This window comes from Esox lucius, chromosome 8, assembly GCF_011004845.1.
Source record: "Esox lucius isolate fEsoLuc1 chromosome 8, fEsoLuc1.pri, whole genome shotgun sequence".
Taxonomy (NCBI): domain Eukaryota; kingdom Metazoa; phylum Chordata; class Actinopteri; order Esociformes; family Esocidae; genus Esox; species Esox lucius.
Window position 1 is genome coordinate 33832173 of NC_047576.1, and position 22911 is coordinate 33855083.

The following is a 22911-nucleotide window of genomic DNA, read 5'->3' on the forward strand; positions in this document are numbered from 1 at the left end:
ACAACTCTGCCGCAATGTAATTCAGATGTAGGAGTATTTGCCTGCATCCTCTCCCCCTCAGATCGCCTCTGTTGTACTTCATCGTGCTCTTTTATGTGATTGATGTGTTTTAACAAGTTTATGGTATTGCCAAAATATCGTATAGACCTTTTACAAAGATCACATTTTTATTATCGGAGTGAAATAAGAAGCAGAAAGAGGAGTAGTTCCTAAATGAAACGAACAAAACAACTCCGGATAGAGTGAAGCTGAAACGTAACTTTAATGCACAAGGCAATAGAGCAGCGTTCAGGCGGGCGGAGGTCGGTACACGGGTAGTCAGAATGCAGCAGCACAATCCGTGGTTCGTGTGGGGTAAACAAGAGACATGCGGAGAGTTAGGCCTCAGGTAATCCGATGGGCTACAGTACGGAATCAGAAGGCGGGCAAACGAAGTCGGGACAGGCAGAACAGGGCGATGTAGGCCGCAATCAGGACCATGATAAGACATGGCTCAGTATGTTGTGGTGAAACAAACAATACCTCACCGGGAGAGAAGGAAACAGACAGGCTTAAATACACAGGAGGTAATTGGGAACAGGTGTCTAGTATTCGGGAGATTGGGACTGGGAGGATCTGCCGCGTTCAGGGTGAATGGGAAGTGGCGGTTCTACCAGAGACGGAGATCGAGCGGCAGGAGGAGAAACGAGTGGCAGGCTCACACTAAACAACAAACTAAACAGCAAATTTAGAAACAAATTGCGCTCACAAAAAACAAAAATAAATAACTGCTCAAAGAAAATACTTGGTATCGATCCGGTGAAACAGGGTCGTAGAGGAAATTGCAGAATAGTAATTGCTAATAATGAAAGTTGGTCACTTATCCACTACACCACAGGTGTCAAACCGGTTCCACAAAGGGCCGAGTGTCTGCAGGTTTTTGGTTTTTCCTATAAATTGGTTCCTAGTTCATACCTACACAACCAGGTGAGGGTAGAAACTAACCAATCAGTGACCTAATTAACCAATCAAGTACAAGGAGAGAGCAAAAACCTGCAGACACTCGGCCCTCTGTGGAACCGGTTTGACACCTCTGCACTACACTCTTCTGGCCAGGAGCTCTGTACCCAGATGAGACGACAAATGCAGAGAAACAAGACGACCAAGTAGATCCCGGGAAGAGCTACACCTACTTGTGGATTCTGTCTGACAGCCACAGCCCCACCAAGGATGACACCAACTGTCTGACCCGTGCCTATCACTCCCACCTCAATGCACCCAAAGACATTGCCTCTGGACTTTTAGGACCCCTCATCATCTGTAAAAAAGGTACCTAAAATAGTCACCTACATATTGGTATACAATGAACCTGTGGAACCGGTTTCACAGACACAGATGCAAATGCAAAGGATTCTTTGTCCAGGACTATACTTAATCTGTGTCCAGCACTAGGCTCATTCTGTGTCTGTGAAACCAGCCCTTAGTGTTAGTAGCCTACTGGTGATTTAGGGGTTAAGAGGGAAATGTTATTACACCAGTGACCCTGAGATTACACAGAGTTAATGATTAATATAGGACATGCACAAGCTGGTGTACAATGAAGGCTAAAGTACGAATGCTGTCATGTAAAGAGATGTATTTCTGCAACGCCAAGGTACCCTGGATGTGTATGGTGATAAGGCAGCAGACTACTCATACGTCTTGTTGTTCACCGTGTCTGATGAGAACCTGAGCTGGTACCTGGATGACAACATCAAGACCTACTGCACTCAGCCCACAGGAGCAACCAACCCTTTAAGTCCTTCAGGCCAAAACCCATCAAAGCCAACAGTTCCCAACCCGCAACAACTCTCTATTAATGTAGACAAAGAGGATGAGGACTTTCAGGAGAGCAACCTGTTACACTGTGAGATTAATAACGCATATGAAGCAATCACAAGTTCTTGCACGCACAACACACACACAAGCAGCACTGATAGTCGAGTGAGCATGCAAACATACACAAACACAAACAAACAGCCAGCAATGCGAGCCCCTGTAGACCACTAACATACTGTATCCACTGTCTTTCAGCAATCAACGGGTTTGTGTATGGCAACCTACCTGACCTGAGCATGTGCGTAGGAAACAAAATCCACTGGCACCTGATGGGGATGGGGAATGAGGTGGACATCCACTCAGCGTTCTTCCATGGTCAGATCCTGACACACCTGGGCCACCATACAGACACAGTCAGCTTGTTCCCTGCCACTTTTACCAACGTGGAGATGACAGCTGACAACCCTGGCCAGTGGTTGCTTGGCTGCCAAGTCAATGATCACCTAATAGGTATGGATGGATGTATTTCAGTTGGATTCAAAAAGCATAAGAGTTAAAGTGCTGGACTACTGTTGGTGCAGCTCTTCCCTTTCATGTGTAGTAACACAGGCAAACTAATCTGCACTAGTACTTTGGGACTGAAAGGCCCTAGCAAAAAGTCAACCAGAGGGTAGTAGCCTACAACATTACACCACCAAGTTACAAACTATGTTAAAAATAAAGCTAGAGTAAATCTATAATTAAGGTTACATTGCAATGGGCAAACAAGTGTTGAATCAATGTTTTTGTATATAGTAAACCCCACATAATAATAATTTGATAACATAATAATAACATTGTCATTTCTGATATTGATTTCCACATTATCTAACCAAATGTAAATTGAAAATAGATATTGAATGGATTCTTGTTTCCAGTGCGATAAAGTGACTATGTCCTCCTTTTAGCGGGCATGCAGGCCTGGTTTGAGGTAAAGAAGTGTTTTCCACACGTCCACAAGGCACGGCCAACCGGGGATGTGCGAGAGTATTTCATAGCTGCAGAGGAGGTGCTGTGGGACTATGCTCCCTCTCAGGTCAACCACGGCACAGGGAAACCTCTGAATACAGACAGGTCAGCAAACAAACATCATGGTCTACTGTAGCTTGGGCACACTTTCTGGTTCAAAAAGCATTTTTGTGTTTGTCCACAATTGACTTGAGCAGTGTTCAATAATGAATAGATACTCGGGTTGATTTCTTGCCTCACATGGAGGCTGATGTGAGTACTAACGTTCACTGTGCCTGTGCATGTTGACAGTGATTCAGAAACGTTCTTCCAGACTGGTAGCAATCGTATCGGTGGGAAGTACAAGAAAGTCCACTATGTGGAGTACACTGACAACACCTTCGCTGTGCGCAAGGAGAGGAGTCCTGAGGAGCAGCACTTAGGGATTCTGGGTAATGTAAATATAATACCCATATTAATATGGCTATTCAGTGCCCTCCAGGATTAGAGGGCACCCTAGGTTAAAATGAACAAAAAAAGCTGTGAATGAATGCCATTGTGGTTATCAGATTGACATGCATGCTACAGTTATTAGCACCCCTGCAATTTATAATTTGTGCACTCTCTCTTAGCAAAGATAACAGCTTTGAGTTGTCTCCTACAGTGTATGAGGAGGTAGGAGAAAACACAGGAAAGGATTTCAGACCATTCTTCCATAAGATTCTTGGTCCTTGGTCTTCACTAATGGATTCTAAACACAAGCTCCCCACCAGACATTTTCAATTTGATTGAAGGCCATTGCAAAAACATGATTCTATGGTCAGTGGACCATTTTGGTATGGTTTGATTCATTGTCCTGTTGGAACATCCAAAAATGAGCAGGGGCCGGCAGGTTTTGGCCTAAAATCTCCTGGAGACTCCATGTTGCCATGTATCCAAACAAGATTTTCAGGGCCGTAGGAAGTAAAACAGCCATACAACATCCATCATACTTCATACTGGGTATTATGTTGTGTTCAGCATGACCACAGCTCTTTTTACATCAAACCCACCTCTGTGGTTGTAGCAAAAGCGCTCAATTGTAGATCTCAATCATAGAACCTGGTACCAAACAAAGTTCATTACATTTAGCAAACTCTAGGTTTTTACGTTTGTGGTTTGCTGACAGCAGAGAGGTTTTCTTCAGGCAACCCTTACAAATATCTTGTTAGCAAGGAGATGGCATCTAGTTGTAGTTTTAAAGACTCTTGTGAACTATGATGTCAACAAATTCTGCAATTTCCCAGCTGTGATCCCTGGACATTTTCTTGCCACTTGAATCATCCTTCCCAGGGCAGGTTCATCATAGCACCAGTTTTTTTACTTTTCTTAATTCATTCCCTGATAGTCAAGATGGATTTTCTCAGGTGTGAAGATATTTTTTTATAGCCATTGTTTGATTTGTGAAGGTCAACAAACTGTCTCATTGTATGTGTTATCTGCCCTTTCACATATTAATGGATGACCAAGGGAGTTTAATCTGTATGTCACTTCACATTTATACCCAAGTGAATCAGCATGTCATGGATGACCACTTAAGAATTCCTAAAGATTAATTTAAAAATCTTAATCAAAATATACATCTATTAGATTGTGGCACACATGTTTTTGAATATAGTAATTGATGAAATAATACAGTTATTTCTTGATGACATTTTCTTCTATGAAAATAATGTAAGATCTTATAAACAACAATGTTGATGGTGTAATGTAACAATAGAGAGCATTGTACATATACAAGTCCACACAATACAATACACATACAGTACTGTATATACGTATGTATACATGCATTCATTTGTACTGTATATATGTAATGTGTCGTCCTAGTCCCGTGTTAATGTATTATGCTTGATTGCCACGTGGATTGCAGGTCCTGTTATCAGGGCCGAGGAAGAGGACACCATCAAGGTAGTATTTCGGAACAAGGCTACCCGTCCTTTCACCATGCAGCCACATGGTGTCCAATATAGCATTGAGCAGTCAGGGACACTCTACTACAATGAACTAGAAGGTGAGAAATAGCAACACATTTGTTTTAACATAGGTTTTTATCAAAACTATTTGCATTCTTTCGGTTGTTAAACATGTTTCCATCCATTGATAATGTCTCCCACTAATACTTTCACAGAATCCTACACTGCCAAAAAACTTAGGGAACTAAAGAAGGAGACAAGTAAGTTTACCCATTCACCCACACTATTAATTTACTGTTCAGAAAAACACTGAGGTGAGGGCTTGTTTGTCAATTTTTCTGTTAATCTTTCACTTGCTATCTAAATGTTTAGCCCTTTCTAGGTATTGATGCCAAGCATCTAAAGTGTAAAGTCTGAAAGGACATTATTCAGTTTAGAGGTTTGTCTGTTGGTAGTAACTATGTGCTGACATCTGGTGGTAGTTTATGCACAGGACTGGCCGCCCCTCAGAGTCTGGATCCTCTTTACGTTGGTTCCTAGGTTCTGACCCTAGCAGTGGGGTTTTCCTTGCCACTGTGCATCAATTTATTTTTATTGCTTGGGATTTCTGGCTGGGTATCTATATAAGCAATTTGTGACAACTGCTGAAGGTCTTAATAAAATAAATGGGGTTAAAATCTTGATAAACAGCAAGAAATAATTATTTAAATAAAAACGATACACTTTCTAGTGGGTTGCACAGATCCACATAGTTGTGTGCCTCCAGTTGAGGAACTATTCCTTACCAGTTAGCTTTTAAACAGGGGACCCTGCTATAATTAGCATAGGAAATTGTCTGTGTCTTGATTATCCCGCTAGTCCAGCAACAGAAGGATAGGCTTGCTGCTATATTACTTGAATATGAAGAGTAGCGATGGTGTCCGGCTCATAGTGGCTGCCATAGCATCCAATCAGGGCATATATCATGTAAGTAAGAGAAACCACTGTCAGACAAACCAATGAACTAAATAATATGAGAATTCACATTATACCATAACTTTCCAGGGATTGAGCTGGTTGGGTTAACAGATCAGGAATGTATTACTTGTCTATAAGTCTAATGCAGTAGTGGAATTATGGTATTTCACAATGTTGGCTAAGTATCACATTTCGGGAGATTTAATGTAGTATGTTACATACATCCAGGTTAGGGGAACCATAACACTGTGACACATACAAAGCAGTTCATTGGTCAGGAAGTGAAATGGAGAGGCTAAACAGGGACAAGAAAACTAGGTATTATCGTAAAGAGATTTATTGGAGTCTCTGCACATGTACAGTACAATTGGGAAAAGCAGGTCCAAAGCAAAGGAAGGATAAGTAAAAACATTCCTGCCAAGAATCAGGTAGCCTCTCTATTTCCAAAAATACAAGGAGTGTTCCGCCCAGATTCTGATTTAGTGTATATAGACAAGGAGGCTACTGGTGGAATGTGAGCCTAGGGGTGTCTTGCCTATACTGTTGTGCTCATAAGTTTGCATACCCTGGCAGAAATGTTGGCATTGATTTTGAGAACATGACTGATCATGCAAAAAAACTGTCTGTTATTTAAGGATAGTGATCATATGAAGCCATTTATTATCACATAGTTGTTTGGCTCCTTTTTAAATCATAATGATAACAGAAATGTCCCTGATCAAAAGTTTACATACCCTTGAATGTGTGGCCTTGTTACAGACACACAAGGTAACACACACAGGTGAAAATGGCAATTAAAGGTGAATTTCCCACACAATGTAGATGAACTACACACAATGGGTTAAACCAAAGGAAAACATTGAAACATCACAACCCAATACCATCTTAACTAAGGACATCCTTCCACTTCAAACTTCTGCAATAGTGTTCCCTCAAAATGATCTCAAAATGCTATATTAACAATAAAAAAATATTTATTGCAAAAATGTCTCCAAAAAAAAGGTCCATCTCTTCACAAAAAGAGTTCAACAGACAGCTTTGAAACGAGAAGAAATTGCCTTTGTCCAAGACGACACAGAAACAGGTGGACTAAGGATTGCGGACAGGGGAATGAACAAATCACAACGGACAATCATGAACTCCAAAGACAGAGAAAAGGAAAGGGAAAAAAAATTAAGGACAACACACCAACACAGTAATGAAGGCGAAGACATAATATTGGAAAGAAAACATCTGCTTAATAGTTTAGGAAATTATTTCACCATCTAAATCTGTGTGAGATACATCAATCAGCCATAACATTATGACCACTGACAGGTGAAGGGAATAACACTGATTAACTCGTTATCATGGCACCTGTCAGTAGGTGGGATATATTAGGCAGCAATTGTCCTCAAAGTTGATGTGTTAGAAGCTGGAAAAAGCATAAGCATTTGAAATTGACTTTGACAGGGCCAAATAGTGATGGCTAGATGACTGGATCAGAGCATCTCTGGAACTGCAGCCTTTGTGGGGTGTTCCTGGTCTGCAGTGGTCAGGACCTATCAAAAGTGGTCCAAGGAAGGAAAAGTGGTGAACCTGCAACAGGGTTCAAAATCAATCAATCAAAATTTATTTATAAAGCGCTTTTTACAACAGCAGTTGTCACAAAGTGCTTTACAGAGACACCCGGCCTTAAACCCCAAGGAGCAAACAACAGTAGTGTTGAATTTCAGTGGCTAGGAAAAACTCCCTAAGAAGGTCGAATTTTAGGAAGAAACCTAGAGAGGACCCAGGCTCAGAGGGGTGACCAGTCCTCTTCTGGCTGTGCCGGGTGAGATATTAAGAGTCCAATTGGAATAATAAATAAATTTCTCTTGGCTAAATCCAGAGTATATTTGATTTTAGACTAGGTCAGAAGTATGACCAGGTGGACAAGGACAGGAACAGCAACGGTCCCCCCAAACCAGGTAATCCGCAGGTGTGGACCAGGACCTCATCTCCTTCTAAAATTTAAAATTGGAGGAAACTGAGAAAAGTTAGTAGTACATCCCTCATGTCCCCCAGCACAATAATATAGCAGCGTAACACCTTGGAAACTGAGACGGGGGGGTCCGGTGACACTGTGGCCCTACCCGGGGGAGGCCCCGGACAGGGCCCAACAGGCAGGAAATCAATCCAACCACATTGCCAGGCATCAACCAAAGGGACACCCACCAACCGCAACCCCCCTGAATGAGGGCCGAGTATTGCTAGTAGCGTACAGCCCAACTGCACAAGTGCGCAATAGAGAATCAACAACAAGCCAGTGACTCTTCCCCCGAAGGGCATTGGAGGGAGGGCATCCCAGTGGCGACGAGAGCCCACCTGGCAAGACAGCAAGGGTGGACAGTATCAAGCCTACTGGTCACCTTCACGCCCCCGGGCCAGGCTACACCTAATTATAAACCGTGCTGTAGAGATGAGTTTTTAGTAGACACTTGAAAGTTTGCACTGAGTTTGCATTTCTAACCTTAATTGGCAGATCATTCCACAGGAGTGGAGCTCTATGAGAAAAGGCCCTGCCGCCAATTGTTTGTTTAGAAATTCTAGGTACAATTAAAAGGCCTGCGTCTTGCGATCTAAGGTTACGTGTAGGTATATATGGCTGGATCATTTCAGCAAGGTAAGTAGGAGCAAGTCCATGTATTGATTTATAGGTTAAGAGTAAAACCTTAAAATCAGCCCTAACCCTAACAGGCAGCCAATGTAAGGATGCCAGGACAGGAGTAATGTGTTCAAATTTTTTTGTTCTAGTTAGGATTCTAGCAGCTGTGTGCAGCACTAATTGAAGTTTATTTATTAATTTGTCTGGATAACCAGAGATAAGAGCATTGCAGTAATCTAATCTAGAAGTAACGAAAGCATGGATTAATTTTTCTGCATCAGTTTTTGATAGGAAGTTTCTAATTTTTGCGATGTTTCGAAGATGAAAATAAGCTACTCTTGAGACATATTTTATATGTTCTTCAAAGGAGAGGTCAGGGTCAAGGGTAACGCCAAGGTTTTTTACAGTTTTTTGGGATACGACCATGCAGCCGTCGAGGTTCACAGTGAGATCTGCTAACAACGCTCTTTGTTTTTTGGGTCCTAAAAGGAGCATTTCTGTTTTATTTGAGTTTAAGAGCAAGAAATTCTCTGTCATCCACTTCCTAATATCTGAAACGCATGCTTCCAAAATAGCTAATTTAGGGGCTTCTCCATGCTTCATTGAAATATATAACTGTGTGTCATCAGCATAACAGTGAAAGTTAATATTGTGATTTCGGATTACATCGCCCAGAGGGAGCATGTATAGTGAGAAAAGTAATGGGCCCAGAACCGAGCCTTGAGGAACTCCAAAGCATACCTTTGACTTGTCAGAGGATATGCCATCCACACTAACGAACTGATATCTTTCAGATAAATAAGATTTAAACCAGGCTAGAACATGTCCACGTAGCCCAATATTGGTTTCCAGTCTCTCTAAGAGAAGGGAGTGATCAATAGTGTCAAAAGCAGCACTAAGATCAAGAAGCAACAGGACGGATGCGGAACCTTTGTCTGAGGCCATTAGAAGGTCATTTGTTACCTTCACGAGTGCAGTCTCAGTACTATGATGGGATCTAAAACCAGACTGGAATATTTCATAATTTAGGCTCATTGATGCATGAGGGGAGTGAAGGCTGGCCCATGTGGTCCGATCCAAGAGACGAGCTACTGTACCTCAAATTGCTGAAAAAATGAATGCAGGTATTGATAGAAAGGTGTCAGAACACACAGTGAATCGTAGTTTGTTGCGTATGGGGCTGCATAGCCTCTGACCAGTTAGGGTGACCATGCTGACCCCTGTACCACTGCCGAAAGTGCCTACAATGGGCATGTGTGCATCAGAACTGGACCACAGGCCATGGAAGAAGGTGGCCTGGTCTGATGAATCACTCTTCCTTTTACATCACGTGGATGGCCGGGGTGCGTGTGCATCGCTTACCTGGAGAACACATGGCACCAGGATGCACTATGGGAAGAAGGCAAACCGGCTGAGGCAGTGTGATGCTTTGGCCAATGTTCTACTGGGAAACCTTGGGTCCTGCCATTCCTGTGGATGTTATTTTGACACATATCACCTACCTAGGATAATGCGCCCTACCACAAAGCAAAAATGGTTCAGGAATGATTTGATGAACACAAGTTCAAGGTGTTGACTTGGCCTCCAAATTCCCCAGATCTCAATCCAATCGAGCATCTGTCTGTGGGATGTGCTGAACCAACAAGTCCAATTCATGGAGGTCCCACCTCGCAACTTACAGAACTTGAAGGATCTGCTGCTAACGTCTTGGTGCCAGATACCACAGCACACCTTCAGAGGCCTAGTGGAGCCCATGCCTCAACAGGTCAGGGCTGTTTTGGTGGCAAAAGTGGGACTTACACAATATTATGCAGTTGGTCATAATGTTTTTACTGGAGGACTAAACCAAAATTAAAAAGTAGAAACACAGGTCTAACAATTCTTTGTTTAGATATTTAAGCAGGGAGATTTATTTTAAATAAACCATGTTCCTTATAATTTGCTTATCATCCACACAAGGGAGATATCTCATGTGTAGCTCATCAAGCGTTCTGTGGAGGCATTCTCTCAAAAGCTATTCCTCAGTTCCTCTCGTCTTGTTGGAGTTCCTCCGATGGGGTTTTAGGAGGTAACAAAAGAAAAGACAGTGAAGAGAAAACCTTATCTTATTTGCCTCTATTCCTCCCCTACAGGAACAGTAACCCCACCCCCAGCAGCTCTGGTCAAACCAGGCACCACCCATACCTATGAGTGGGTGGTCCCCAAAGAGGGTGGGCCGGTGAAAGATGATGCAGACTGCATCACCTACTTCTACTACTCAGCCGTGGACCCTGTCAAAGACACCAGCTCTGGCCTTGTTGGACCTCTCCTTGTCTGCAAAAAGAAAACTCTCAAAAATGGGAAACAGGTGAAGACATTGAATTTAAGGCATAATGCCTTTATAGTCTGAAGGTTTAAATTGTGGATTTCTTTCCCAATTATTTGGCATTACAAAGTAAAAAAACTAAAAACGAGCACCCATACCGCAGCGGACATCATTCATTATCACATTAATTTCTCATTTCAGAAAAATGTGAATAAGGAGTTCCATCTGCTGGCCACAGTGTTTGATGAGAATCTCAGCTGGTACCTGGATGACAACATTAAGCAGTTTACAAAGGCTCCTAACACTGTCAACAAAGAGGATGAGGATTTCCAGGAATCTAACAAAATGCACTGTAAGCCCTTTAGAACACGGATCATGTTCTGTCATTCATTTAGTTACTTTCTTGAAATGAGATTTACCCTCCAACATACTGGTTATTGCCAACTTGTTTAACTGGACTTCTGTAGGGCAATACTGTAACTTTTCATCTTCCTGTCTCTGTTGACACAGCGATCAATGGCTACATGTATGGGAACCTCCCAGGGTTGACCATGTGTAAGGGGGACAAGGTGTCATGGCACGTGTCAGGTCTGGGCTCTGAGGCTGACATCCATGGCCTATACTTTGAAGGGAACAGGTTCATCTACAGAGAGACACGCAGAGACGTCATCAACGTCTTCCCTCACATCTCCCACACTGTTATGATGGAGCCTGACAGCATGGGTAAGACACCTGGATGGATGGTGAGATAGAGAGAGGGAGGTGTAGATGCCCTGAGAGAATTTAACACACATCATAAATGTTTACTTCTGGTATTATAAGAGACGTTGTGTATTTGCTGCCCCCAGGTCAGTTTGAGGTGGTGTGCAGGACGGCAGACCATTACCAGGGAGGTATGAGGGCAAACTACACGGTGGAGAAGTGTAGTATGTTCAGCAGGCAGTCAGAGATCATGCTCCACTCTAAAACCTACTACATCGCTGCCATGGAGATAGATTGGGAGTACTCCCCCAACCGGACATGGGAGCAGGAGATGTACCATGGCCTCATCAATAGGTAATCCTCGACTCCAGCCTTGAACTCAGTCCTCCTAACCACAAGATGAGCGTCATGCCCACACACTGGCACAACCCTCACCCTAGTAAAATTCATGTTTAAGTTACATAAATATGCAAAATATCCATATAGACTTTTGAATGTGTTATTTTCTCCAGTCCAGGGAAGGAGTTCATTGATAAACAGGAAAAGTTCATTGGCTCAAAGTACAAGAAGGTTGTGTACAGGCAGTTCACCAGCAATAAATTCACCCAACAGAAGGAGAGGTCAGCAGACATGCAACACTTAGGGATACTGGGTGAGTTGTAATATAAAGTAGTTGGCAGTACAGAAACCTTGTTATCTACATAACTTACTATGGTACAAAACATTGAATGTCCTTTTCATTTTGGGCTATAATGGATTGCATAGGTATTCAATGCCCCCATATTTTGAAGAATATTCACAAAATGTTTTAAATATCACATATAAAAAAAAACATGAATATACTTTGATTACATACAGTATGTAGTCAGCAATACATGTTAGAAACATGTTACACCAGTGAATCATAACAGTGAAACTCTTGCTTCACTATAAAGTACAACACCCACAGATCAGTTCAGAAGGAAGACTATATTTGATGTGTCTTGGTTTACAAAATAATTCACTGCATAGTGAATTATAAAGTTATAAAATGTACCATTCTTCATGAGATACTAAATGTATTGTTATTGCAATTAACCTATCACTGCCCTTATTTTTGAGACTGCACACCTACACATTCAAGGGTGATTCTCTAGTTTTACTATTTCTCACATTGTAGAAAAATAGTGAAAACATCAAAACTATGAACTAAAACATATGGAATCATGTAGCAACAAAAGTGGTGTTACACTTTTAAAAAAGTAATCAAAAAAGTGTTAAAGAAATCAAAATACATTTATATTTTAGATTCTTCAAAGTAGCCACCATTTGAATTGATGACAGCTTGGGACACTCTTGGCATTCTCTCAACTAGCTTAATGAGGTAGTCACCTGGAATATGCTAGGAGTTCCCAACATGCTAGAAGGAGTTCCCAATATGCTAGAAGGAGTTCCCAATATGCTAGAAGGAGTTCCCAATATGCTGAGCACTTGTGGATGCTCTGCGGTTCAACTCATCCCAAACCATCACAGTTGGGTTGAGGTTGAGTGTTTGTGGATGACAGGTCATCTGATGCAGCACTCCGTAACTCTCCTTCTTGGTCAAATAGCCTTACACAGCCTGGAGGTGGGTTTGGGTTCATTGTCCAGTTGAAAAACAAATGATAGTCCCACAAACCAGATGGTATTGCGTATCGCTGCAGAATGCTGTGGTATCCATGCTGGTCTAGTGTACCTTGAATTCTAAACAGTGTCACCAGAATAGCACACATCAGGCCTCCTCCTCCATGTTTCACAGAGGGAACCATACATGCAGAGATTATCTGTTCACTCTCTCTGCGTCTCACAAAGACACGGTGGTTGGAACCTAAAATGTCACATTTTGACTCATCAGACCAAAGGACAGATTTCAACCAGTCTAATGTTGATTTTTCATGTTTCTTAGCCCAAGAAAGTCTCTTCTCATTATTGGTGTCCTTCAGTAGTCATTTCTTTACAGCAATTCGTACATGAAGTCCTGATTCACACAGTCTACTCTGAAAAGTTGATGTTATGTGTCACTTACTTGAACTCTGTGAAGCATTTATTTGGGCTGCAATCTGAGGAGCATTTAATGGTTTTTTAAGAAAGTTTCTAACTGTCAGTTCTGTAAATGTTCCCTGGTTGACTGACATTGACTGACCCATGTCTAAAAGTAATGATGGACTGTAATTTCTCTTTGTTTATTTGATCTGTTCATGCCATAATATGGACTACTACAGTACTGACATAATTAATATAATTGTCTTCTGTATACCAACCGTAGCTTGTCACCACAACTGAACGGATCAAGAGGTGAAAGAAATTCCACAAATTAACTATTAAAAAGGCACATCTGTTAATTGAAATGCGTTCCAGGTGACTCCCTTATGAAACTGGTTGAGAGAATGCAAAGATGTCATCAAGGCAAAGGGTGGCTACTTTGAAAAATCTACAACATGAAATGTAATTTGTTGAAGTTTAACACTACTTTGGTTGCTACTTGATTCCATCTTTGTTATTTCATGGTTTTGATACCTTCACTATCATTAAACAATGTGTAAAGTAGTAAAACTAAAGAAAGACCCCTGAATGATTAGGTGTGTCCAAACCTTTGACTTAGCAATATTTCTACATCCTTTTTATGTCAAACTAACCTTTCATGAGATTCATCCCTCGTTTCTTTTTCAAGGCCCTATTCTCCATGCAGATGTTGGTGACAAAGTAAATATAGTCTTCAAGAACATGGCCACAAGACCTTATTCTATTCATGCACATGGGGTGAAGACTGACCTTCCACAAATCAAAGAAACAAAGCCAGGTAAAACAGTACCCTTAGGATATTGCATTCGACCACCTATTGTATTATTCATTCATTTTAATCACAGAAAATACTATGTTTACTGCTCATAGACTACTCTTATAAATACATATTTCTGCACCCTTTTCTTTACAATAACAACTTAGTGGTATGTGAGTTCCAATGTTCTTAAGCGGTGTTGTCCCAAACAGGTGAAACACAAACGTACACATGGTACGTCCCCAAGACAGCTGGTCCTACAGAGGAACAGGAGACATGCAGCGTGGGAGCATATTACTCCACAGTCAATGTTAACAAGGTAATGAGGTGATACCACAGATGGAGCAACAAACTCAAGTCACAAAATCACTTTTGTGTTTGTCTATAATCTCAGTCCAGATTTCCCACACAATGAAATTGGGGTGGGGGCAATGGATCTATTCAACAGCAAATATTTACTTTTACAAGACATCCCAGATTTTTTTGTCCAGATTTGATACATCGATCAGCCATAACATTATGACCACCTGCCTAGTATTTTGCAGATTACCCTTTTGCCACCAAAACAGGCCTGAGCCTTCGAGGCATGGACTCCACTAGACCTCTGAAGGTGTGCTGTGGTATCTGGCACCAAGACGTTAGCAGCAGATGCTTTAAGTCCTGTAAGTTGTGAGGTGGGGCCTCCATGGATTGGACCTGTTTGTCCAACACATCCCACAGATGCTCGATTGGATTGAGCTCTGGGGGATTTGGAGGCCAAGTCAACACCTGGAACTCGTTGTTGTGTTCCTCAAAACATTCCTGAACCATTTTGCTTTGTGGCAGTGCGTATTATCCTGCTGAAAGGCCAATGCCATCAGGGAATACCGTTGCCATGAAAGGGTGCACATGGTCTGCAACAATGCTGGTAGGTGGTACAAGTAGTGTATCCTGGTGCCATGTGTTCTCTAGGTAAGCGATGCACACGCACCCGGCCATCCACGTGATGTAAAAGGAAGAGTGATTCATCAGACCAGGCCACCTTCTTCCATGGCCTGTGGTCCAGTTCTGATGCACACATGCCCATTGTAAGCGCTTTCAGCAGTGGACAGGGGTCAGCATGGTCACCCTGACTGGTCTGCGGCTACACAGCCCCATACGCAACAAACTGCAATGCACTGTGTGTTCTGACACCTTTCTATTAGTACCAGCATTAACTTTTTTACAGTAGCTTGCCTGTTGGATCGGATCACACAGACCAGCCTTCGTTCCCCACATGCATCATTGAGGCTTGGCCGCCCATGACCCTGTCGCTGGTTCACTGCTTTTCCTTCCTTGGACCACTTTTGATAGGTACTGACTACTGCAGACCAGGAACACCCCACAAGGGCTGCAGTTTGGGAGATGCTCTGACCCAGCCATCACAATTTGGGCCTTATCAAAATCAAAAAATTTTAAGCTTGCAAATTTTTCCTGCTTCTAACACATCAACCTTGAGGACAGAATGTTCACTTGATGTCTAATATATCCCACCCACTGACAAGTGCCATGATGATGTGATTATCAGTGTAATTCACTTCACCTGTCAGTGGTCATAATGTTATGGCTGATCAGTTGAAATATCTGACATTTACAGAATTATACTGTTGGTGCAAGAGTGGTCATCATAATAATCAACTGAGATTAGTTAATCACACACAATATCTTGGACACCAATGGACACCCTATTGTTTCCAAAACTTGGGTGAATTAAATGGTGCTCAATACATTAACATTGTAGATTTAAAAGTTTGTGACGATGGCCGGGAAATTGCAAATGAAAACATTGATTTTCATTTTGAACACTTTGCAAAATGTATCCTATCTGGTCTGCAAATTGTGGTAAACTAACACGGTATATACATTTTCTTTTCGATTGAAAATGTTAGGTAGGTTGTATAGATCTTAAGGGAAATCCAATCAAAATGTGAAGTTGTTCGTAGAATTTCACTTGCAAATGAACATGTATACAAAAATACAAATACATCATTGCTATTTACCCCCAGGACCTGTACAGTGGTCTCATTGGTCCCCTAGTGATATGTAGGCGGAGCTTTGCACGGACATTTGGACTGAAGAAGGAGGTGGAGGAGTTTGCTCTACTTTTCTTGGTGTTTGATGAGAATGAGTCTTGGTACCTGGATGACAACATCAAAGCAAACATCAAGAACCCAGCCAAGAACATCAAGGAGGATGAGGAATTCATTGAGAGCAACAAAATGCATGGTACGGTCCACCATATTTGGACAAACTTTATAGCATTTGCTTACAGTATCAATTATTTGTAATGCAGTTATACAGACATTTTAATAACTTATTTTTGAAGGCTCCATTTAACCGTGAAAGTTACCATTTCATTTGCGACCAGAAAGTATTCCCTGGTTTATCTCTCTGTCTCTGCTACAGCCATCAACGGGCTGATGTTTGGAAACCTTCTGGGTTTGAACATGGTGGTCGGAGATAAGGTTTACTGGTACCTTATGGGGATGGGCAACGAGGTGGATATCCACACGGCCCATTTCCATGGACACAGCATTGACTACAAGGTAATGTTCTGAGCAGAGCTGTAGTTCTGTGGTTAGGCCCGGACAAAGACATGCAATATCTCCCCAATGGAGAATGGATGGGATCAATCCCTACATGTACCCTTCCTAGTTTCTCCCAACAGCCTTTCTACCATCTACAGTGAGGGAAAACATTATTTGATCCCTTGCTGATTTTGTATGTTTCCCCACTGACAAAGAAATGATCAGTCTCTAATTTTAATGGTATGTTTATCTGAACAGTGAGAGACAGAATAACAACAAAATAATCCAGAAAAACGCATGTCAAAAATGTTATACATTTATTTGCATTTTAATGAATGAAACAAGTATTAAACCCTGCAGTGGCTGCAAGGCCCCCCTGCTCAAGAAAGCACATGTACAGGCCCTTCTGAAGTTTGCCAATGAACATCTGAATGATTCAGAGGAGAATTTGGTGAAAGTGTTGTGGTCAGATGAGAACAGAATTGTGCTCTTTGGCATCAACTCAACTCACCATGTTTGGAGGAGGAAGAATGCTGCCTATGACCCCAAGAACACAATCCCCACCATTTCCACATGGAGGTGAAAACATTATGCTTTGGGGGTGTTTTTCTGCTAAGGGGACAGGACAACTTCACTGCATCAAAGGGACGATGGACGGGGACATGTACTGTCAAATCTTGGGTGAGAACCTCCTTCCCTCAGCCAGGGCATTGAAAATGGGTCGTGGATGGGTATTCCAGCATGACAATGACCCAAAACACATGGCCAAGACAGTGGCTCAAGAAGAAGCACATTAAGGTCCTGGAGTGGCCTAGCCACTCTCCAGACCTTAATCCCATAGAAAATCTGTGGAGGGAGCTGAAGGTTCGAGTTGCCAAACGTCAGCCTTGAAACCTTGATGACTTGGAGAAGATCTGCAAAGAGGAGTGGGACAAAATCCCTCCGGAGATGTGTGCAAACCTGGTGGCCAACTACAAGAAACGTCTGACCTCTGTGATTGCCAACAAGGGTTTTGCAACCAAGTACTAAGTCATGTTTTGCAGAGGGGTCGAATACTTATTTCACTCATTAAAATGCATGTGTTTTTATGGATTTTTTTGTTGTTATTCTGTCTCTCACTGTTCAAATAAACCTACTGTTCAAATAAACCTACCATTAAAATTATAGACTGATAATTTCTTTGTCAGTGGGCAAATGTACAAAATCAGCAGAGGATCAAAAAACATTTTCCCTCACTGTACCTTGTTTTCCATAATGTCTCAATAGACTTTTAATATAGGTATCATAATAAATAACTGATGTAAGGCCATATACAGTACAGCTAAACTCAAAAACCACAAGGTGACATATTTCCTGAATATACATACAGGATGTAGTTTTTGTCCGGTTGGTTTTGGGTATGCAGACGTTTTCTTCTAGCCAAGGGACTAATTCATGAGAATATGACTCTGGATCCTGTGTTCCCCAGCTGAGTGGCCGGTCCCACCGTACAGACGTTTATGACCTGTTCCCAGCCACCTTCCAGACAGTGAAGATGAGGCCTCAGTATCCTGGCACCTGGCTGCTGCACTGCCACGTCACAGACCACATCACGGGTGGCATGGAGACCGTCTACACTGTATCAGAGAAAGGTGAGGAGTGTGTGATGATTCATTGTGTATGAAGCAGGTTGGGGGTGGGGGCAGTTGCTTAGTACAAACTTTGCGTTTGGTACACAGATCACTGAATTTGCCATGAAAGCGTTTGAGTTCCTGTGCCCTGGGTGCACTCAGGCTTAGGCCAGCCTCCAGACCTACAGCCCCAACATGAGATTTGGTCACAGTTCTAGTTGTCATGTGTGCTCCCTCCCCACCTATTGAGCTTTTCAAGTCCGTGTAAACTGCCCTTCTCAATGCCTCTGACATCAGCCAAACACATTGGTAATGTCCATGTGATGTCTGTGCATTGCTCCTGCTTGGAATTTACCTGCATCTGGTTCTAATCATGTGGAGTAAATGACCGAAGGGGGAAATGTATTATGGCTTGCAACCACTATTCACTGAAAGAGGGAGCATCACTTTACTGAATGTAATAAAGAACAGTTCTGGACCAAAGAAATGACTGTCAAGCCATAATGTATAGGACCTGGAAGGTAGGGCTCCCAATGGGCTGAACCTTTCACTTGGCCTTTATTGAAGATGTGATTGTGCTGCATTATCTTTAAGCAAATTAAATGTTAGTAACAAAACCAAAGTGTTGTGCCACGTATCCTCGCTCATTCTAAATGTGTGTGTGTGTGTTGGAGGGAGGGGGTGTTTCTATGTATGCGTTTATTTAGTTTGTCACAGAGGAATACCTAATAGTCTGAATTGATATGATAGTGCATTCAAAAACTATTCCAACTCCTTAACCTTTTCTGTAACACTTTACAATAAGGGTACATTAACTGACTTAGTAAATATTAACAAACATGAATTATGGGTCTAAACAAACATGTATTTGTCTTTGTTAATATTAACTAATTCAGTTATACATGTAAGTATTAATGTTAGTAAATTTAGGAATTAAAATATATTAACAAGTGATTGTTCATGTTTATTCCTGTTTAGGTAAGCATACATTAACTAAAGATTGTATTTTACATTGCTTTTTTCGGACTCTGCACATTTAACTTACTTGCTCATCTTCCACTGTCAGATTTTCCTTGAGAACAGAGGACACACTTTAATGTACTCTTAATCTTTGAGTTACTCCTATACTTTATAAATGCTTGTGTGCACATACGGTATAATTACAAAATAGTGAGGAAACCTTTGTTAAATTTCTCTGTATGCATGACTATTATGGTATATTAGAAACCAACAGCAATAAATGTATTACCAACATTTGTGAGATATTCATTAGCATGACTTAATAGGATTAAACCATTAATTAAAGACATTTGTAACCCTCATTGTAAAGTATAAACCATATGAATAATATTAAATGGGTAATTAACATTTATAGAGTCTTCATTAGCATGACCTAATAGTATAAAAGCAGTAATTAAAGGCATTTGTGACCCTTATTGTAAAGTGTAAACTACATAAGTAATAATTAATGGATAATTCATGTTTGTGGAGTCTTTAATTAACAAATGCCTTTAATTCATGCTTTACGGCTATAAAGTCATGCTAAAGAAGACTCTACAAATGTTAATAATCCAGTCATTACTACCCATATGGTTTACACTTTACAGTAAGTGTCACAATTGCTTTTAATTAATGGCTTACTACTACTAAGTCATGATAATGAATAGCCCACAAGCTTTGGTAATACAGGGTTGTAGCCAGGGTTTAGAATAAATGTGGACCTCACTAATTTCTATTAATAGAGCTTATTTACCGCAATTCATACCAAAATTACCTCTAAACACAACCAAAGTTATACACTACAGCCATTATATTACTATCAATAATGAAATACATACAGAGGGATACTATAAATACTATAAAAGCTGCACAATTTGCTCACTCTCTTCTTGTGTGTGTGTCTGTGCTGTGACAGAGAGGGAGTGAGAGATAAGAGATAGTAAAAAAGAGCTATTAAACTATTTTAAAAAGGAATAGTTGATCAGTTTTCATATTCTATTATATAAAAACAGATTATATTGTGAACTAACTATGTAAAGTGACAATACAGATGCAAAAAAGGAGATCCACAGCATTATGCAGATACTATAACGTTCTCCATAATGTGCATTAATGTCAGTGCCCCTTATATACAGTTCGGAACAAAAACAATTAAACCAGCCCCCCCCCCCTCACCTGAAGAGAGCTGGGACCACAGTCTCAAAGAAAATTAGTAACACACTACACGGTCATGGATTAAAATCCTGCAGTGCACGCATGGTCCCCCTGCTCAAGCCAGCGCATGTCCAGGCCCGTCTGAAGTTTGCCAATGTGGATGATCCAGAGGAGGAATGGGTGAAGGTCAGGTGGTCTGATGAGACAGAAATAGAGCTTTTTGGTCTAAACTCCACTCGCCGTGTTTGGAGGAAGAAGGATGAGTACAACCCCAAGAACACCATCCCAACCGTGAAGCATGGAGGTGGAAACATCATTCTTTGGGGATGCTTTTCTGCAAAGGGGACAGGACGACTGCACCGTATTGAGGGGAGGATGGATGGGGCCATGTATCGCGAGATCTTGGCCAACAACCTCCTTCCCTCAGTAAGAGCATTGAAGATGGGTCGTGGCTGGGTCTTCCAGCATGACAATGACCCAAAACACACAGCCAGGGCAACTAAGGAGTGGCTCCGTAAGAAGCATCTCAAGGTCCTGGAGTGGCCTAGCCAGTCTCCAGACCTGAACCCAATAGAAGATCTTTGGAGGGAGCTGAAAGTCCATATTTCTCAGCGACAGCCCCAAAACCTGAAGGATCTGGAGAAGGTCTATGGAGGAGTGGTCCAAAATTCCTGCTGTAGTGTGTGCAAACCTGGTCAAGAACTACAGGAAACGTGTGATCTCTGTAATTGCAAACAAAGGTTTCTGTACCAAATATGAAGTTCTGCTTTTCTGATGTATCAAATACTTATGTCATGCAATAAAATGCAAATTAATTACTTAAAAATCATACAATGTGATTTTCTAGATTTTTGTTTTAGATTCCATCACTTACAGTTGAAGAGTACCTATGATAAAAATTATAGACTTCTACATGCTTTGTAAGTGGGAAAACCTGCAAAATCGGCAGTGTATCAAATACTTGTTCTCCCCACTGTATGATATGTTTTTGTAGTGAATCTGAATGTACCTTAATGCATAGTATAATGTACCAATTTATGTTAAGTTTAATTGTTACATATTCCCCTGAGACTATGTGGGTGTAGTCAATCATTTTGCTGTTACTCCCATTTGATAATACTCATAGAACTAAATTCTCTTTCTGTTCTTTTGTCTTCAGAGAAAAAGGGCTTTTTTGGATGAAGTTTTGGATGAAGTTTTGAACAAAACCTCACTAAAATACATGCACAGCTACTACACTTATTTACATCACTTTGGTAATACCATATTCCACACAAGGAGTATGTGACCTCCTACCACAGACTGTACACATAAATGCACTTATTGGCCTTAATATTTAATTTTGGAAAATTCTAATGTAAATGCTTTTGAATAAAGAAAATATAAAATTGATTTTGTTTATGTTATCCGTTATTTGTAAATAAAATATATTGTTAATGTTTTGGTGAAATGGGGGGTGGGGGGTTCAGAGAGAATTTACTAATGCAGCAAACAAAATAAAAAAGCCAAACAACATTTGGAATAGAAGAAGTGCCACAATAGTGCACTTATCGCTTTTAGACAAACTTTTTAAGTTCATCTGACTATGTTTTCTCACCTGTATACTCAACAAACAGCCAGAAAGACAGGCCTTTGTATAAAGGACAACTCAAATATTTTAGGTGCAAATTCTGTATTTTTCATCAAACGCCCCGTTAAATAGACATTTTGAAAAATCAGTTTTTTAAAGTTTAGGGCATCAGAAAAACACAAACAAAGGCACCAAAAAACCCCAAATACATCTTTTAAAGGGCTGCAAAACTCATGTATCATGACACAGGTGTATAGATGTTGTAGTAACAACATTGTGTCATTCAAAACTTTATTGGCACTGCTATACTATACTCATTTTTCATGTCAATGCGCAAAATGTACATTTCTTTTCAGTTTTTATTGACCAGTTTATTGCATGACCTTCATAATATAGGTAAAGCAGAAACCTACTCCAAAATACAAAAGCCTGTGTGTTGTGTCTATAGAAAATAGTTTTCATAGAGCAAGTTTGAAGTCAGCAAATTCCGCCAGCTGTTTCGTCAGTATGCAGTCCAAATAATGTATGATAGAGCTACAGATTACTGAATTTAGTTTGAAGTGCTTTTCACAGTAGTTTAGCAATGCGGCTTTTGTGGCCCCAAATGCAGTTTCAATTAATGAATTTGGACAATGCCAATAATGCTAATTCCAGGCAGGGACAGGAATTAGACTGTCATGAAAAATGACTCCATGGGCCATTAAAAACAACTCAGGAATCTAGGTCGAACTGTTACTTTAAACATTATATGGACAGTATTGTATGGCACGAAATAGGCCAAACCTGTTCCCAAGAAAATTGGAACGCTGCATAAAATGTAAAGAAAAACAGAATGCAGTGATATGCAAATCATTTAAACCCAGTATTCAATAGAAAATAGTACAAAGACAACATATCAAAAGTTG

General features: G+C 41.0%; 1 protein-coding gene across 4 annotated transcripts in view; it reads left to right on the plus strand.

Annotated features, from left to right (window-relative positions):
• The window catches only part of cp (ceruloplasmin), a 29465-nt gene that overhangs the window by 1868 nt on the left and 4686 nt on the right, over window positions 1-22911 (plus strand). Inside the window, exons 3-21 of one of the 4 annotated variants that reach the window (XM_029121592.2) lie at window positions 1096-1308; window positions 1634-1885; window positions 2053-2307; window positions 2745-2910; window positions 3097-3236; window positions 4697-4837; window positions 4955-4999; window positions 9920-10087; window positions 10455-10669; window positions 10829-10979; window positions 11138-11350; window positions 11476-11683; window positions 11842-11981; window positions 14019-14147; window positions 14339-14445; window positions 16151-16370; window positions 16551-16690; window positions 18141-18303; window positions 21596-21655. In XM_029121592.2, the coding sequence (XP_028977425.2) occupies window positions 1096-1308; window positions 1634-1885; window positions 2053-2307; window positions 2745-2910; window positions 3097-3236; window positions 4697-4837; window positions 4955-4999; window positions 9920-10087; window positions 10455-10669; window positions 10829-10979; window positions 11138-11350; window positions 11476-11683; window positions 11842-11981; window positions 14019-14147; window positions 14339-14445; window positions 16151-16370; window positions 16551-16690; window positions 18141-18303; window positions 21596-21618 (3089 nt within the window). In that variant the 3' untranslated portion in view covers window positions 21619-21655. Of the gene's footprint in view, window positions 1-1095; window positions 1309-1633; window positions 1886-2052; window positions 2308-2744; window positions 2911-3096; window positions 3237-4696; window positions 4838-4954; window positions 5000-9919; window positions 10088-10454; window positions 10670-10828; window positions 10980-11137; window positions 11351-11475; window positions 11684-11841; window positions 11982-14018; window positions 14148-14338; window positions 14446-16150; window positions 16371-16550; window positions 16691-18140; window positions 18304-18390; window positions 18414-21595; window positions 21656-22911 lie in introns of those variants that run through there. The other 3 variants (XM_029121594.2, XM_029121593.2, XM_010905768.5) reach the window with 3 other exon arrangements.